At 37.5% G+C, this 18,256-nt stretch overlaps 1 protein-coding gene across 1 annotated transcript in view; it reads right to left on the bottom strand.

The window, feature by feature from the left end:
- Positions 1-1,552: 1,552 nt before the first annotated feature.
- LOC121137898 (40S ribosomal protein S12-like) overlaps positions 1,553-18,256 on the bottom strand; it is a 122,102-nt gene continuing 105,398 nt past the window's right edge. Inside the window, exons 2-3 of the mRNA XM_040740767.1 lie at positions 1,994-2,073; positions 1,553-1,857 (exon numbers count right to left, since the gene is read on the bottom strand). Of these exons, the coding sequence (XP_040596701.1) occupies positions 1,590-1,857; positions 1,994-2,073 (348 nt within the window). The 3' untranslated portion in view covers positions 1,553-1,589. The remainder of the gene's footprint in view (positions 1,858-1,993; positions 2,074-18,256) is intronic.

Genomic DNA, 18,256 nt, shown 5'->3' on the forward strand with positions numbered 1-18,256 from the left:
TGGGTAGTGCCAGCCTACAATTCTATGGCCAGAGAGTCTGAGAAGCAGAAACTTCATTTAGTGGCTGAGCGAAGAAGAGGCAGACTCCCTTGGTTAAGCTGAACTCAAGAAAGCCAGTAACAGAGAGGGAGGACTGATGATCAAAGGGATTAAGACTGGGCTGGTTTAACCCCCAGAAACAGCTGACCAGACAAAGGTTAACTCTTGAATCCCAGGCATCAGCCTTGGAATCCAGCATGGGACTGATCAAGACCCCCTGAATCTGGGTGTCAGTGAGGAGGCCTAGGGAATCTATTGAGCCTTGGGCAGCAGATCAGTACCCATCCAAGTATACACACGGAATTTGGACTCCCATAGAACAATGTGAGGTGCACTCTCACCCTGAACTCTTTGGGAAGGGTCTAGGCCCTGCCCTATATGAAATGACAGACTAAGGACACCCCCATGGAGGGCCTCACCCTCCCTGGGGGAATGAGGGGATAACGGGGGGGGGTTGCGGAGAGGGCATGGGAGGAGGGGAGGGAATGGGAGAGGGACCTCAAACTGACTTGTGAAGCAACCTCGTTTCTTATCTTAATTTAAACTGGAAAATAAAAAAAATCTTTTCAAACAAAATAAAAAAAAAGAAAGAAATGCCAATGTAGGTATAAGAAGCCTACAGAACACCAAATAGAGTGGACGACAAAAAAAAATCCCCTTGTCACATAATAATCAATACCCCAAACACACAGAATAAAGAAAGAATATTAAGAGCAGCTAAGGAAAAAGGTCAAGTAACATATAAAGGCAGACCTATCAGAATTACACCTGATTTCTCCATGGAAACTCTGAAAGCCAGGATATTCTACCTACACTAAGAGACCATGGATGCCAGCCCAGACTATTATACCCGGCAAAGCTCTCAATCACTATAGACGGAGAAAACAAGACATTCCTTGACAAAACTAGATTCAAACAATATGTGTCCACTAACCCAGCCCGACAGAAAATTTTGGAAGGAAAACTCCAACCAACGGAAGCTAACTACAACCAGAAAAACATAAGCATTAGAGAATCCCTCTCTACAATAGCCAAAAGAACAAAGGGGTGAAATTCCACACATAATTCCACCAACAACAACCATCGCAAATCGAAGAAGGATGAGCTATCAATGGTCATTAATATCCCTCAATATTAATGGCCTTTACTCACCCATAAAAAGACACAGACTAGCAGAATGGATTCGAAGACAGAACCCTTCCTTCTGCTGCATAGAAGATACACACCTCACCCTCAAAGACAGATGTTAAGAGAATCTTTTTGTTTTGCTAGCCACTTTGGTTTATCCCCCGCCAGTCGCCTGGGCTCTGCCGCTCCAGCCTGGTTCTAGAGCTGCATGAGTCCCAAATAAACACACAGGAGGCTATATTCATTATGAAGCTGTTGGCCTTGCTTGTTTCTAACTGGCTAGCTCTGACTTAAGTAATTACCCCATAATTGTTAATCTAAGTATGTTTCTTACCAGGGAGGTTCCAGGTATCCTACCCCAATGGCGGTTACATCTCGAACTCTCTTTTTTTTTTTTTTTTTAGCCAAAAATTTTTATTTATTCATTTCTTGCACTTGAAGTACTCCTCGATGACATCCTTGGCCTGAGATTCTTTGCCATAATCCTTAACCACTACACAACTGCAACCAACCACTTTCCGTGGTTTCCCCTCTCGATCGATTTTACAGAGGCCTACCCATTCCCCTAGTTTCTTGTTGTCATCAACCTTAATTAGGTTGATCTGGTGCTCGGCACAAAGGGCCTCCACCAACTTGACATACATGGGCTCATCACAATTTGATGCAAGCACACAGAGATGGGCTTGGCGCCTTTTCCTAGGTTTCCTGTCGAACGTATGCCACTCAGAACATTTGTGCTAGCAGCATGAGCTTCACGCTTGCTTCCCTCGGCTGCAGGTTTTGTTCTGGCTGCCACTACCCACAGTATTGAGACTGAGACACGTACTTGTCTAAGGCTTTGGCAGCTTCGCGGATGCCACGTGCGAGGCCATCGTGGATGAGGGCGGTCTTCAGCACCTCCTGAACCTACTCAGGCTTCCAATGGGCTACTGCCCTCAGCTCTGAAAAAGCTGACTCTGTTATTACACACCTCTTAGAGGTAATGGCTGTTATGGGTATACCTAAAACAATAAAAACTGACAATGGTCCAGCATATGTCTCCAGTAAATTGGAACAATTCTTCAAATATTATAATATAAAACATGTAACTGGTATACCTTACAATCCCACTTCTGACACCATTATGTTAAGGGAAGCTTTTCCTTTTGCTAGCCGCTTTGGTTTATCCCCTGCCAGTCGCCTGGGCTCTGCCGCGCTAGCCTGTTTCTAGATCCGCATGAGTCCCAAATAAACACACAGGAGGCTATATGAATTATGAAGCTGTTGGCCTTGCTTGTTTCTAACTGGCTAGCTCTGACTTAAGTAATTACCCCATAATTGTTAATCTAAGTATGTTTCTTACCGGGGAGGTTCCAGGTATCCTACCCCAATGGCGGTTACAGACAGACATTACCTGAGAGTTAAAGGTTGGGAAAATTTTTTTCAATCAAATGGACCCAAGAAACAAGCAGGGGTAGCAATCCTAATATCTAACAAACTAGACTTTAAAATAAAATCAATCAAAAGAGATGAAGGAGGTCATTACATACTCATCACAGGTGAAACCCATCAAGATGAAGTGTCTATCCTGAACATCTATGCCCCCAATACAAAGGCATCCACATTCGTTAAAGAAACATTATTAGAACTTAAATCTCATCTAAAGCCCCACACAGTTATAGTGGGAGATTTCAACACACCACTCTCACCACTAGATAGGAATACCAGACAGAAACTCAACAAAGAAGCAAAGGGTCTAATAGAAGTAATGACCCAACTGGGATTAACAGATATCTATAGAACATTTCATCCAAATAAAAAAGAATATACCTTCTTCTCACCACCACATGGAACCTTCTCAAAAATCGACCACATACTTGGCAACATATCATACCTCAGCAGTTACAAAAAAATCAGAATAACTCCATGCATCTTATCAGACCACCATGCTTTAAAATTAGAATTCAACAACAGAAATTGCAGAAAACCTACAAACTCATGGAATTTGAATAATGCTCAACTGCACCATCCCTGGGTCAAAGAGGAAATAAAAAAAGAAATTAAAGACTTCCTCGAATTCAATGAGAATGAAGACACAACATAACCAAACATATGGGACACTTTGAAAGCAGTGCTATGGGGGAAGTTCATAGCACTAAGTGCTCACATGAAGAAACAGGAGAACAGTTATGCCAGAGAATTAACATCACATCTGAAAGCTCTAGAACACAAAGAAGCAAACTCCCCCAGAAGGAGTAGACGCCAGGAAAGAATCAAATTGAGGGCTGAAATCAATAAAGTAGAAACCAGGAAAAAAATACAAAGAATCAATGCAACGAAGAGTTGGTTCTTTGAGAAAATCAACAAGATAGACAAACCTTTGTCCAAACTTACCAAACAGCAGAGAGTGAACACGCAAATTAAGAAAATCAGAAATGAAAAGGGGGACATAACAACAGACTCTGAGGAAATCCAGAGAATCATTAGGTCATACTTTGAAAACCTGTACTCCACAAAATTCGAAAATTTAAAGGAAATGGATGACTTCCTGGATAGCTATCACTTGCCAAAACTAAATCAAGAACAGATAAGCAATTTAAATAGACCTATAACCCCTATGGAAATAGAAGCAGTCATCAAAAGTCTCCCAAACAAAAAAAGTCCAGGTCCAGATGGCCTCAGTGCAGAATTCTACCAGAAATGCAAAGAACAGGTTATACCAATTCTTCTCAAAGTGTTCCACACAATAGAAGCAGAAGGGTCTTTGCCAAACTCTTTCTATGAGGCTTCAATAACCTTGATCCCCACGCCACACAAAGATACAACCAAGAAAGAGAACTTCAGACCAATATCCCTCATGAATATTGATACAAAAATATTCAATAAAATACTGGCAAATCGGATCCAAGAACACATCAATACAATCATTCACCACGATCAAGTAGGTTTCATCCCAGGGATGCAGGGAGGTTCAACATAAGAAAATCCATCAACGTAATCCACCATATAAACAAGCTGAAAAACAAAAATCACATGATCATCTCACTAGATGCTGAAAAAGTCTTTGACAAAATCCAACACCCCTTCATGATAAAGGTCTTGGAGAGATCTGGTATAACAGGGACATACTTAAACATAATAAAAGCTATATACAGTAAACCAACAGCCAACATCAAACTAAATGGACAGAAACTCAACGCAATTCCTCTAAAATCAGGAACAAAACAAGGCTGTCCACTCCCTCCATACCTTTTCAACATGGTACTTGAAGTTCTAGCTATTGCCATACGACAACAAAGGTGGATCAAGGGGATACAAATTGGGAAGGAAGAGGTCAAACTTTCACTGTTTGCAGACGATATGATAGTTTACATCAATGACCCAAAGAACTCTACCAGGGAACTCTTACAGCTGATTAACACCTTCAGCAAAGTGGCAGGCTACAAGATCAACTCAAGAAAATCAGTAGCCCTACTTTATACACATGATAAAAGAGCTGAAAAAGAAATCAGAGAAACATCACCCTTTACAATTGCCACAAACAACATAAAATACCTTGGGGTAATGCTAACCAAACAAGTGAAAGACCTGTATCATAAGAACTTTGAATCTTTAAAGAAAGAAATTTAGAAGCCCTCAGAAAATGGAAAGATCTCCCATGCTCTTGGATAGGTAGGATCAATGTAGTAAAAATGGCAATCCTGCCAAAAGCAATCTACAGATTCAATGCAATCCACATTAAAATCCCAGCACAATTCTTCACAGACCTGGAAATAACAATAATCAATTTTGTATGGAAAAACAAAAGACCCAGGATAGCCAAAACAACTCTGTTCAACAAGGCAACGTCCTTAGGCATCACCATCCCTGACCTCAAGCCCTATTATAGAGCTATAGTCCTGAATACAGCTTGGTATTGGCACAAAAATAGACAGGTAGACCAATGGAATCGAATTGAACACCCGGGTATTAACCCACCCATGTACGAACATCTGATCTTTGAAAAAGAAGCTAAAAATATACAATGGAATAAAGAAAGCATCTTCAACAAATGGTGCTGGCATAACCGGAGACTGGCATGTAGAAGAATGCAGATTGGTCCATGTTTATTGCCATGCACAAAACTTAAGTCCAAATGGATCAAAGACCTCAACATAAATCCAGCCACACTGAACCTCTTAGAAGAGAAAATGGGTGGTAGCCTTGAACGAATTGGTACAGGAGACAGCTTCCTGAACATAACACCAGTAGCACAGACAGTGAGATCAACAATTAATAAATGGGACCTACTGAAACTGAGAAGCTTCTGTAAGGCAAAGGACACAGTCAGCAAGACAAAAAGGCAGCCCACAGAATGGGAAAAAATATTCACTAATCCCACATCTGACAGAGGGTTAATCTCCAAAATTTACAAAGAACTCATGAAGCAAGTCTCCAAAACATCACAGGACCCATCTAAAAAGTGGGCTGCAGAACTAAATAGATAGTTTTCAATAGAGGAGTCTAAAATGGCTGAGAGGCACTTGAGAAAGTGCTCAACATCCTTAGCCATCAGGGAAATGCAAATCAAAACAACTCTGAGCTACTATCTCACTCCTGTCAGAGAGAGGAATGGTTTTACAGAAACAATAAAAATTAGGCTTCCCCTTTTTTGTAATAGCCAGAACTTGGAAGCAACCTAGATGTCCCTCAACCTAAGAGTGGATAGAGAAAATTTGGTACATCTACACAATGGAGTACTAGTCAGTAGAAAAAAATAATGGAATCATGAGATTCGCAGGCAAATGGATGACACTAGAAGAAACCATCTGAGTGAGGTAACCCAGTCACAAAAAGAGAAACATGGCATGTACTCTCTCATATATGGATTTTAGACATAGGTCAGGGGAGTGCCAGCCTACAGTCCTATGGCCAGAGATTCTGGGAAACAGAAACTTCATTTAGTGGCTGATCGAAGAAGAGGCAGACTCCCTTGGTTAAGTACTGAGCTGAACTCAAGAAAGCCAATAACAGAGAGGGAGGACTGATGATCAAAGGGATTAAGACTGGGCTGGTTTAACCCCAAGAAACAGCTGACCAGACAAAGGTTAGCTCTTGAATCCCAAGCATCAGCCTGGGAATCCAGCATGGGACTGATCAAGACCCCCTTATTTTGGGTGTCAGTGAGGAGGCCTAAGTAATCTTTTGAGCCTTGGGCAGCAGATCAGTACCCATCCCAAGTATACACACGGACTTTGGACTCCCATAGAACAATGTGAGGTGCACTCTCACCCTGAACTCTTGGGGAAGGGTCTAGGCCCTGCCCTATATGAAATGACAGACTATGGACACCCCCATGGAGGGCCTCACCCTCCCTGGGGGAATGAGGGGATAACGGGGGGGGGGTGTTGGGGGAGGGCACGGGAGGAGGGGAGAGAAAGGGAGAGGGACCTGGAACTGACTTGTGAAGCAACCTTGTTTCTTATCTAAATTTAAACTGGAAAATAAAATTTAAAAAAAAAAAAACGAAAAGGAAACACTCAGGCTTTTAATCATAGCACTTAAGAGATAGAAGCAGGCAAATCTCTTTGAGTTTGAAGCCATCTTGGTCTACATAGTGAGGTGTAGGATAGCCAGAGATACTCAGTGAAAGCCAGTCTCATCAAACAAACAAACCAATAAAACAACAGACGGGGAAGAAAAGGGGGAGGAGAAGGAGGAAGCAGAGGAGGAGGACGAAGAAGAGAAAAAAATATTTATTGGACATGAAGACATCAGAATACAACTCTGCGATCCAAAGGAAGATACTGGACAATTGGAATTATTGGAGATGCACTATTGGAATTAATTTGGAAATGATTATTTTGAGTGAAAGAAGCAAACAAAAGACTTCATTCATAGGAAATAATCATTAATTTATGATGACAATTATAGGTAAACAGTCTGTGACACTGGGAAAGGAGGAGAACATTGAAAATTCATGTATAGATAATGCTTTCTAGTGATATAAATGGTCAGGGTTAATTTCCTTTTTTTATTAGGTTATAAATTTAAATTAAAATGTTATTTTACATAACAATTTCAGTTCCTTCTCCTTCCTGACCTCCTGTTCCCCCTACCATCTGGCTATCCCATCTCCCATCAACTCCTCAGAGAGTGTGATGCTTCCATGGGAGATCATCAAAATCTGTCACATCATTTAGGGCAGGACCTAGTCCCCCCTTTCTACTTCACTCTCCCATCCCCTTACATTCTGAGATACAGTCCCTTCATTGGGAATGGTCTCCCAAAGCCCATTTATGTAGGGATAAATACTGGTTCACTGCCAGAGGCCTCATAGACTGCCCAAGCCACCCAAAAGACACCCACATATGAGGGGCCTCGTTTGGTCTCATGATGGTTCCCCAGCTATTAGACTGGGGTCCATGAGCTCCCACTTGTTCAGGTCAGCGTTTCCTGTTGGTTTCTCTAGTCTGGTCTTGACCCCTTTATTCATCACTCCCCCATCTCTACAACTAGATTCCAGGAGTTCAGCTCAGTGCTTAGCTGTGAATCTCTGCTTCTGCTTCCATCATCTACTGGGTGAGGAATCTATGATGGAATTTAAGGTAGAAGGATTTTAATTTTGATAAAGACACTGCAGGCACATTGAACCACTGAGTGGATGCAGTTATTCTTAATTACATTATTTTTCATTTTTATATTTGCACACCATTTTATTGAGGCAATGATAAAAAAGACGAGAGTTTGGATCAAAAACACAGAGGACCTGAGCAACTTGCTAAGTCACACTAACCCTAATCATCTGGGACTAAAGTGTGATTCTGGTTTTTGTTTGCTTTTGTTTTTTTTCTACCCCCAAATCATTATCACTTTCCACCCCATCTTATGAAGGGAAACAATTTTGAGAAAATTTTCTTCTTTGCACTTGCAGAATTATAACCATTTCATGTAGCATTTATTATGCTACTAACTTTCATATTCAGATGTCTTCCAGGTTCCTTAAGGTGCTATAACTTTTAGGTAGTAGACATAAAAATAAGACATTTATTTGGAAAACTCATCTGACAGGAAGTCTTCAAATTTTATGTGTAAATTTTAGAAGAGGCTTCTGGAGAGCCTCGCATGATATAAATAAGGTATGTCTTGCTTCATATTGAGCTGCTCGAATTATGTGGAGCATGGATTGAATTTCTAGGACATCTCAATAAGTATTTGCAAGTTGAATGTAAGGTTTTCATTTTCAGTTGCCTCAGTAGTGACTGTATGTATTCCTGGTCCCTTTCCTAAAGCATATGGTCACATGGAGTCCCCAAGGTGCTTCTAATCTTTCTGTGTTATAAATCTACAGACTAGGGAACACAACTTTCAGCAAGGATTTTAAATGTTGGGATATTAAACAGCAAGTATATGAATGAGTAGATGCAGAACAGACATTCTGAAAGTTTTTTCAATCAGTGGGAAATTTTTTACTAACATTGTCATATATAAGACAGGGTTTTTTTTGAGACAATTCTCTTAGACATTCCTTCTAGTTTGCATTTCTATTACATAATGAGGATAACTACCTCATAAGCTTATAGTTATACAGTGAACCAGTGCGCAGGCAACTCTGATTTCCTAGTAAGGCTTTCTGGTGGTTCTAAATGGTAGTAAAGAGCTGAGAACAAGGACGTGTGATGGAAATAAAAGTGGGTGAATGGCAATAGTGAATGAGGTTTAATTAAAAGGGAGTGCCAACTATCAGATCAAATATTCACCCAGGCAAGATTTGCACATCTTAGCATCAGAATCTTTTGGGGCCTAGCCCCCCCAGGGTCTCTGAGTTGTTTATCAGCTGATAGCCACAGGTGCATCCTGTTTTCTAGTCTTGGCTTACTGCCCCGGCATTGCTCCACTGACAACATCTAGCATGAGGAAAACATGCTCTCTTCCACCTGGGGTTTTCTACTGTGTTGTAAGACTATATATAAGACTGATCTCTCCATGAGAGAGGCCTCTTAGCACTTGCAACATAAAGACACTTCTTAGTACAAACAGCTGGACATCTGGTCTTTCTTTTTCTGATACCTCGGAGTTGCTTGTGGCGCGGGTGCCACAAGAATCTACACATTTCTATACTGCACTCAAATGCAAAGTATGGTAATTATAAAAAAGAAAGAGTTCATGCTGAATTTAATCTTTTTCATATCATGTAAATTAAGGAGTTTGTATGAAACTGTGACTTCACCTGTATGACTTCACATTTAAGTTGATCACCATCTTAATTGCAGCTCATCTTCTTATTAGATGTACCTCACTGGGTATTTAGTACACAACACTTAAACAAGTGAATCTCTTTTGTCCCACATTCAGTGTTAACCCTAGTGTAACTCACCCCATCCTGTTGGCTTTATTAGGGACATTTTAAATAACTTTCTGTTACCTACTGACAATTTTTTTTTGTTTGAGACAAGGTTTCCTTGTGTAGTTCTGTTTTTGTTGTAACTTACTGTGTAGACCACTCACAGAAATCCACCTGTCTCTGCCTCTGGAATGTTGGTATTAAAGATGTGTGGTACCACCATCAGGCACAAATTTAAATTTTATTTAACCTACTAGTATGAAAGTTATATCAGTATTACCAATCATGTACTTTAAACTTTAAACATTCTTGAAACTTTAGTATCATGTTAGACTTACACATGAAAATCTATCCTGAATTATCCAAGGGTGAAAAAATAGTTATTGGTTGATCTGCACATAAGCATAAAATATTTTATTCTGAAGAGCCTGCCATGCCAGTATCCAAACAATATAATTCCTGGATTTAAGACCAGTGTTATTGTCATTGGTGTCTGTTCCATTAGTAAAATTCAAATAAAATTTTCACTGGTGTTTTGTTTCTAGTTGTCCAAATCTTTAAAGTTAAAAATCACATGTAGAATATTAGAGCCATATTCTAATTGTTCCATTTGTTTGTGGGTATCAATTTATCCAAAATGTGATCAAGTTGTAAAAAATGTTTAAAAGGTCACTCATGATATGTGCTTCTTACTCCTGTGAATAAAATTAAATTTACTTACAACCACAACTTAGCAAAATCAGTAAGAAATTTAATATCTGTCATTTTGAGGTTTCTTTTACCTTGTTCTCTTGCAATTCGAAACAAAAATTCATCATTTTTCTGCATTGCTTGTGCCCTGTTTCATGAGATCTCTGTCCCTTGTTCTTACTACACTCATTATGTTTCAGAGAGGCCAGTATATCTCAAAAAGTCAATATACAATGAGGAGGAAGTTTTGAGGCAAACCTGGACTGTATCCCAAGTTTCTGGACAGTAAGAGGTACCCAGTGAGAACTTGTCTGAGTAAAAAAAAGCCAGTATATGTCATGTCCCCCAGTTAGGTATGTGACACTTCTGTAGCAGCAGCACTCCTGCACTGAATAGACGTCAGTGACGCTGCAGCTTTCGGGACACAAAATCACAAAATCTTACTTTCAGTGAACAGATTTCCCTGTCCTTTGCAAGAGCAGAGCTTCCACTCTGCCTTTCAAGTGTACCTTAATCCTTTACCTGTACATATCATTGAGCTCACAGACTGACAGAAAAAAAGACAGGCATATCACCAAACATTTGTTCTGGTAGGTAATAAAGAATGTATTCAACTGTGATTAAAGACAATAAAAGTAAAGTGTGTCTGATAACTGAGAGGAAGAAAACCCACAATTTCGCATGCGTTTCTGAGTATTTAAGAGGCAAGTGAAGAGACTAGTATTTGGGAAAGACAATAACTTGCCTGAGTCAGAGTAATGGCTTCCCTTTCAAATGCCAAAGCCTTGTCGATGTTCTCTTGAAACAGACTGTGTACAGGGACTGTTTATCAACCAACTTTCCTCATTGCATTACTGAACATTTTTTTTCTGACTCCTTTCACATTTTAAAATTACCTGTCTGCTTCCTGGGACCTGCTGTGACAGCTGAGATTTATAAACATAAACTATTATAGCACTGTCCTTTTCTTCACACAATTAACACAGAGTCATAGGCATTTTATTATCAATCTTTCTCATGAGACCATGCTTTCTGAAATTGGCATTCAGGATCATTTTACATTTGATTTTTCTCTTGGAATGATAAATGAGACATGGAAGTTTCTTAGTAATTATCCCACTCAATAAATGTAACAAAAAAAAATCCCACTTCTTCTTTGGCATTAATGATATTCACTGGCCATCACTTTTTATCTTCTATGATAAAGAAAGTTCAAAAAAGTAATAATCATCTCTTCAATGCCAGCAAAGATATCAAAGTGTATTACCACATGTGTTGTGACTGTGCTTACTGTTTCTATTATCAGTGACATAGTGGAGCTTCTTCCTTACAGTGTTGATGTCCAAAGTCAACAGCATGCCCTTAGACAAAAATAGTCACCAGTGACAACAACAAAACAATACATACATAACATATGTACATATGTGTACACACACACACAAACACTCACACACTCACACAATTTCTAAGGCACTATAGTATGTTACTTACTTCAGAGCCCTAAGAGCTTAGTATGAAGAAAAAGCTTTATGGTTTAATATATTTTTCCAGAAAAAAATTTAACTGAAAAAAATATAATTATATTCAAATAGTCATTAGTGCTGAATGCATGTTCACATGCTAACATACATGAATGTTCAAATAACTACATGGATATTGATAATTTGAATTATTCCATACTTTTTCAGAATATAAATCTGACATAATATTTTCCCTACCTATGGCTGCATACTGTGTTGCTATGACTACACAGATTAATTATGAACCTTTCAATTTAAGATTTCAACTTCTCAGAATTGGGGTATCTGCTGTCCTCTACCTGTGCATTTTATCTATATGAATAAAATTATATGAAGCAATGAAATATTTGCAAGTTCTATTTATTATTATTTCCAACTAAGGTAGAATTTAATGAACAGAAATCCTTCTCAAAACATCAAATTGTCTGTTTTTATACAAAAACTAAATAATCCATTTGCATATAAAATTTTCTTTATATACTAAAAATTGTTGTTTTTGTAATTATGTAGAATAGAATGACCCGGGCGGGCATGACGCACACATTTAATCCCAGCACTTGGGAAGCAGAGGTAGGTGGATCACTGTGAATTCAAGACCAGTCTAGTCTAGAAGAGCTAGTTCCAGGACAGCCTCCAAAGCCACAAAGAAACCCTGTTTCAAAACCAAAAGGAAAATAAAAGAAAGCAAAGAGTGATATTATTTTATTCAATTTTAATGCAACTTCTACAGATATCATTCCATTACCAGAGATAATCACAGTATACTATTCTTCAAATGTAGTTGTGATAATAGTGGGATTACTAAGGTTAGCAGATATCTGTAGCCCAGAAAAGAGTTACCAATGTTAACATTGTCATCAACTTCCTCACTGAGTTTTGAGCCTGTAACGAGTGTATTGAGCTCAATTCTCTTGTAGTATGCATTTCTTCTATTATCCTTTTGCAATAATGAATTATCTGCCAAAGTCTTGGTAAGTTGAAATATAAGATCATTATTGAAAAATAGTTTAATAATAGAACTTTAGGATGCATCTTTCCATTTAGCAGCCAAATTAGAAATCTTAAATATTAAAGCAACTTTTTACAAATTGATTGGGTTTGATAACTTAGCATATTTGATTACTATTTATTCCCTGATGCTGGATTACAATCATGAGTACACCATACTTCCTTAGTGTCAACCATATGCAAATTCATGCCCTCACAGGTTTGTTTTGGTTTATAAATGTAAGTAAACATGTGTTAATGCATATTTATATTATTCTTATTTAAGAGTTAATAACTAGCATGCATTTAATAGCAAAAGTGATTAACAATGTATAATACCTATTAATGAAGTCTTCAATGAACAGTCACAATATGTGTGAATCTCCCCTGAATCCCACTACAAATATATTTACATCATTAAATCATGGATGGTTGTCTTACAGCATTCATATTTTATTGCAATATATGTTTGTACGTCTCTACCTCCTTATAGGTTCCTGCAATACTTTGAATTTTGAAAAAAAACTTGTATTCATCAGTAACTTAAATGAATGGATGGTGGACAAATGTAATAATTTTATTTTTTTTCTCTGAAACGTTCAACTTTAGAAAGCCTTCTCTAAATGTTCAATTGTTAGGAAGGTTTTACTTCACTTTAGAATTAATTTTCATTTAAATTAAAAACAATCTTATTTTACATACCAGTTCCAATTACTTCCTACTCCCATCCTTACATTCCCCCCACAAACCCACCATCCCACCCACTATTCTGTCCTCAGAGAGAGTGAGGACTCCCATGTGGGATCATCAAGTCTGTCACATCATTTGGGCAGGACCTAGGCCCTGCCCATGTATCTAGGCTGAGAGAGCATCCCTCCTTAGAGAATGGGCTCCCAAAGGCAATTCGTGCACTAGGGATAAATATTGGTTCCACTGCCAGCAGCCCCACAGACTGTCCAGGTCTCCCAACGGACACCAAAGCTCAGGGGGCCTGGTTCGGTCCCATGCTGGTTCCCAAGCTGTCAGACTGGAGTCTATGAGCTCCCACTTGCTCAGGTCAGCTGTTTCTGTGGGTTTACCCAGCAAGATCTGGACTCCTTTGCTCATCACTGCTCCCTGTCTACAACTGGATTCCAGCAGTTCGGCTCAGTACTTAGCTGTGAATATCTGATTCTGCTTCCATCAGAATCAGTAACTTAAATGAATGGATGGTAGAAAATGCAGTAATTTTAAATGCTATTAATTCTCTTGTAATCTATCAAGCTCTAACTTCTCCTTGTATTACAGAATATTTGAGAAGGATGTGGAGTATTTTACCCAAGTTTGACTTCAGAATGTTAGACATTACGCTGAAATGAAAGATCACCATATCAAGAAGAATGAGAAAGTCACTCTCACAAGTTTGACTTGCTGTTAACAGGCACTTCTGTAAATTGTTTTTCTGTAAGACTTTTCTTCAGAGAGTCATAGCTGGTTTCATAGAATGCTCTATAAGCATTACTACACATCTTTGAATTTCTCTGCTGTCTTGAAATCCTTTTCAGAATATTAATTAGGATGGGAACAAACAAAGAAACAGAGATTGACTTCAAATTCATGCATCTGATGCTCATATTTGAGAGACTCTTCAAATATCCATATGTTTACATTTGACTTCTCAAGGAAACATTAAATCAGATCATTAATGCATTTAAACAATCTGGTTTTGTACATCAAAGATGCCATTAGGAAAATAATTTAATCTGTCTAAAAGTTCAAATTAGTTAGCTTTTCTTTCTCTGATGTGACTAAAGCACTATTATTCTGTTATGATTTCTCTGGGTTTTGTCGGCACCATTGGCAAAGCATGGTGGTTATATTGATGGTTTTCAATATAAAATTAATAAAAGCTGTTAGTGGTGGAAATGAAGTAAATATTAGTGACAAGTGGGAGTCTGGGTCACACATCATGCAAACATTATGTGGTCACAGAGAAATCACTGTTTTGCTTCATTCCTACTATATAAACATCAGCAAGAGAAACAGGGAGTGATGCATCTAGTGTACTGATCTGTAGGCACTTCTTCAAATGTTTGCAAAGTTAAAATTATGGTGTGAGATGGATGTTTACAGCTGTTGAAACATTCTAGCAGCTCAAAGTTGCAAAGTGCTGAACATGTACTTGGCTGAATTTGGAAATTAATGTATATTTTATGGTAACTGATTAGGAAATGGCAGACTATGAGAATGCAGAAAACAGAGAACAGTAAGATAGGCCTCTGACACAGATAGTGCCCTGTGTCCACTCTTTCTGTTCATTAATGATCTGCATCATCCTCTTTTGGACAGATTTGGTTCTCCAATTCTGACATTATCCTTTATATTTTACATTGCAGCCAGTGAAAGTTGGATGAGACACATGCAGCTTGCCAGAGGATTTTAAAGTTCTGCCTGCTGCAGATTTTGGGGGTTGTGGCCAGACAATTCTTCATCTTTAGCAAAATTCCATTTAGTATCATGCATCTGTGTCCTTGTGTAACATAGACACACATACACTAATCCTACCTGTCTATGCCAAAGTTTCACACACTGGTGAACTTTATACATGATGTTTCTGCTCACTTGTGAGCCATGGCATGGTTCCAGTAAAGGTTTCTACTAAGGAAATACTAATTTAAATGCTTTATCTCATTACTGGGAAGAAAATTGTAGATTGTCATCCTTGGCAACATGCTTCGTATTTTAAATACCATGGAAAAACAACAAACACATTTTATACTATTTTTGATAATTTAGAGATAGTTTTGTCGTTTTAGTTTCACTTCAATGAATCTTAAAGTCTGACTTTATATATGTCATTAAATATAGGCATGTTGATAAATAAATATGTCTAATACTTTAATGCAAGTTAATGAATAGATACTAACCTAGTAGTAATAATTTTCCAGGAATGAGTGTTAATTTTACATGTATAAATGAGTATATTAAATGCACAAGTGAGATTTCACATGAAGCAGAAACTTCAGTCTTTGTTAATTCATTGCTATGTAGCCTTGATTAAATGGTCTTTTACTCTTACATAATGTCTATTTCACACACTACAAGGATGAAGTCATAGAATAAAAAATGGTCAAATAAAGTTGAATTATGTGAATATTCATGACATAAAATGTATCCTTTGACTTTATGTTTAATATGTATACCTCAACGATAAAGTTTTAAAATACTTATTCTAACAACAGTAACATCTAGCCTCTATCTTCTTTAGTACATTTCAGACTAACATTTAAATTCTCTACACGTGAAGGAAAGAATGAACACACATTCACACTAGGTACTGCAATGCCACATTCTCAATGGTTTCGGATAAATAGTTTTAGTTCTCAAAGGAAGAAATAACTTTTGGAAATAAAATTAACGTGGGGGTGCTTTGTCTATAGATCCAATAGATAATCAACATAGGTCCTACAGTTTCAAAGCAAACACAATGAAAGTTTGGCCAGAGGGAAATTCTGAAAAAATATGTAACAAGAAGAGTCATATGATGGAAGTGCTTTTTGCCATAGTAATGGAAGCAAAAGTGGTCATGTGCCTATATTCTGATGACTAACTTTACAGATGTCACAATGTAGAGCACTGCTGTTTTCAGTTCACATTCAGTTCACTGCTAAGCCACTCCTTCATCAAGTCATTTGATGGTTCTCCTCAGGTTTTTCTTTCAGAAGAACCACTCACCCTCTCTTCAGAGCTCATATTTATTTTTGTTTTCAAAGAACACCACACTTAAATTTTGCAAAATTGTCAAGCAATCTTACTCCCTAGATAGAGTGAAATCTTGAGAGTTAGCCACAGGAACATTTCAATTTTATTCCTTGGATCCAGAACCAGTGCCCAATTTTACTCCCAGAAATTTGTGTTTGAAAATTTTCTTTTTACAATCCCAAAATGTAAAATTTCTCATTATACTTCATTAGCCATTGGCTTCTCTTCAAAATGAGGGAGTTTCTGGAATTCCAGGAATGCATCTATTACACTTGAATAAGAAGGCTGCCTAGATTATCCCATGGCATATGTCTTCCTGTAACACAGGACAGTGACTATTTAATTTCTGAATATGTCCACCAAGTTTATGGTAAATTATATAATAGAATTCAGTTTAATCAGCTATTTTAACTAGAAAGCACAATTGTGTGATATAATCACCACCCTCTATTTCTTTTTTTAATCTTATAAACTAATTCTAACCATTGCCACAAATTCTGCCAAGTATTTTCTTCTTTTGAGTGTGACCATGCCAATTACCTGGTGGAAAATAAAATAAAAAATTATTTGATTTACTAGGACCAGCCTGGTTCATGAACAACCCTAACAATCAACCTTCTGTAAACATTTTCTTCATTTACAGGCTAAATATCATACCATTGCATTTATGTAACACATTCAGTGTACTCTTTTACCATTGATAGTAACTTCGATGTGCTCTGTGTAGAAATGGCCTTGGAGATGAAGCATTTTATTCTTCAGAAACATTCCTTAAGGCACAGCATGCACTAAGGAGATGAAACATGCCATCCTGTGGAAAATCTGGTGAAACTAAAGAAATAAACAACTGAAAGACTGTAGGAAATTCCTGAAAATGAGTAGATGATTTGGATCCTGTAGCTTCAAATGTATGTATGTATGTATGTATGTATGTATGTATATATATATATATTTGAGTTTTAATATTCACATGTAATATTAGTATTCATATATTAATATCCCTATAAGTATATTTTCTACAGATAATTAAAAAATTCAAAAGACTATTCCTGAATATTCCCTTCCTTTATAACAAAAACATATCAACCAAATGCACATGAATACTTTGGATAGTTCTTGTCTTGATATATACATTTTCCTGTCATTTACTTGCATTAAAAAAGCATCCCTTAGTCCATGTTATCTAACATAAATCAAAATACATTTGTGTTTGGTTCACTAAACAAAACTAAACAAATCCGTGGTTTGACAGCACTTATCAATAAAGATCAAAAATAAAATGATGGAAACATAAGAATTCTAACTTAGTGAAATTTTCTTTTATCACAAATTTACTTGTATTAAAGTGAATTATTAACTCTTGCTAGATAGTAGGATTACCCTGACAGGTGAGCCTTTAGATCACATTGGAATGAAGTCAGTTTTGTTGGTAAGTAATTTGCCCAGCAAGTCTAAGATCTAGTTGAGTTTCTATGACTACTCACTCACACATAATTACACTTAATTCATGAGGGTAACAAATTGCCTTTGTCAATTAACCGAGTAGTCAATCATTAAAAGTGGTTTCCTTTCTAGAGCAGATGATTCTAATTTCAATCCTACATTACTAGCTGGTTATGTAAGGGTTAATTTATGACATAAAAGGTGAGTTTTACAATTATTTTATGTTAATTGACCAACAATACGAAGTACTTCAGTGACTAGCAGAATTTTCTAATTTTTTTATACAACTTAGATAAGGTTTGATGTTACAGAAGAAAAAATGGCAGCAAAAGTGACAAGTTAGGCCTAGCCTAGAAATAGTATCGCCCTTTTAAATTCAGATAAATGATAGTAGACTTTGATTGTT

Source organism: Mesocricetus auratus, unplaced genomic scaffold (genome assembly GCF_017639785.1).
Source record: "Mesocricetus auratus isolate SY011 unplaced genomic scaffold, BCM_Maur_2.0 Super-Scaffold_100714, whole genome shotgun sequence".
NCBI classification, from domain to species: domain Eukaryota; kingdom Metazoa; phylum Chordata; class Mammalia; order Rodentia; family Cricetidae; genus Mesocricetus; species Mesocricetus auratus.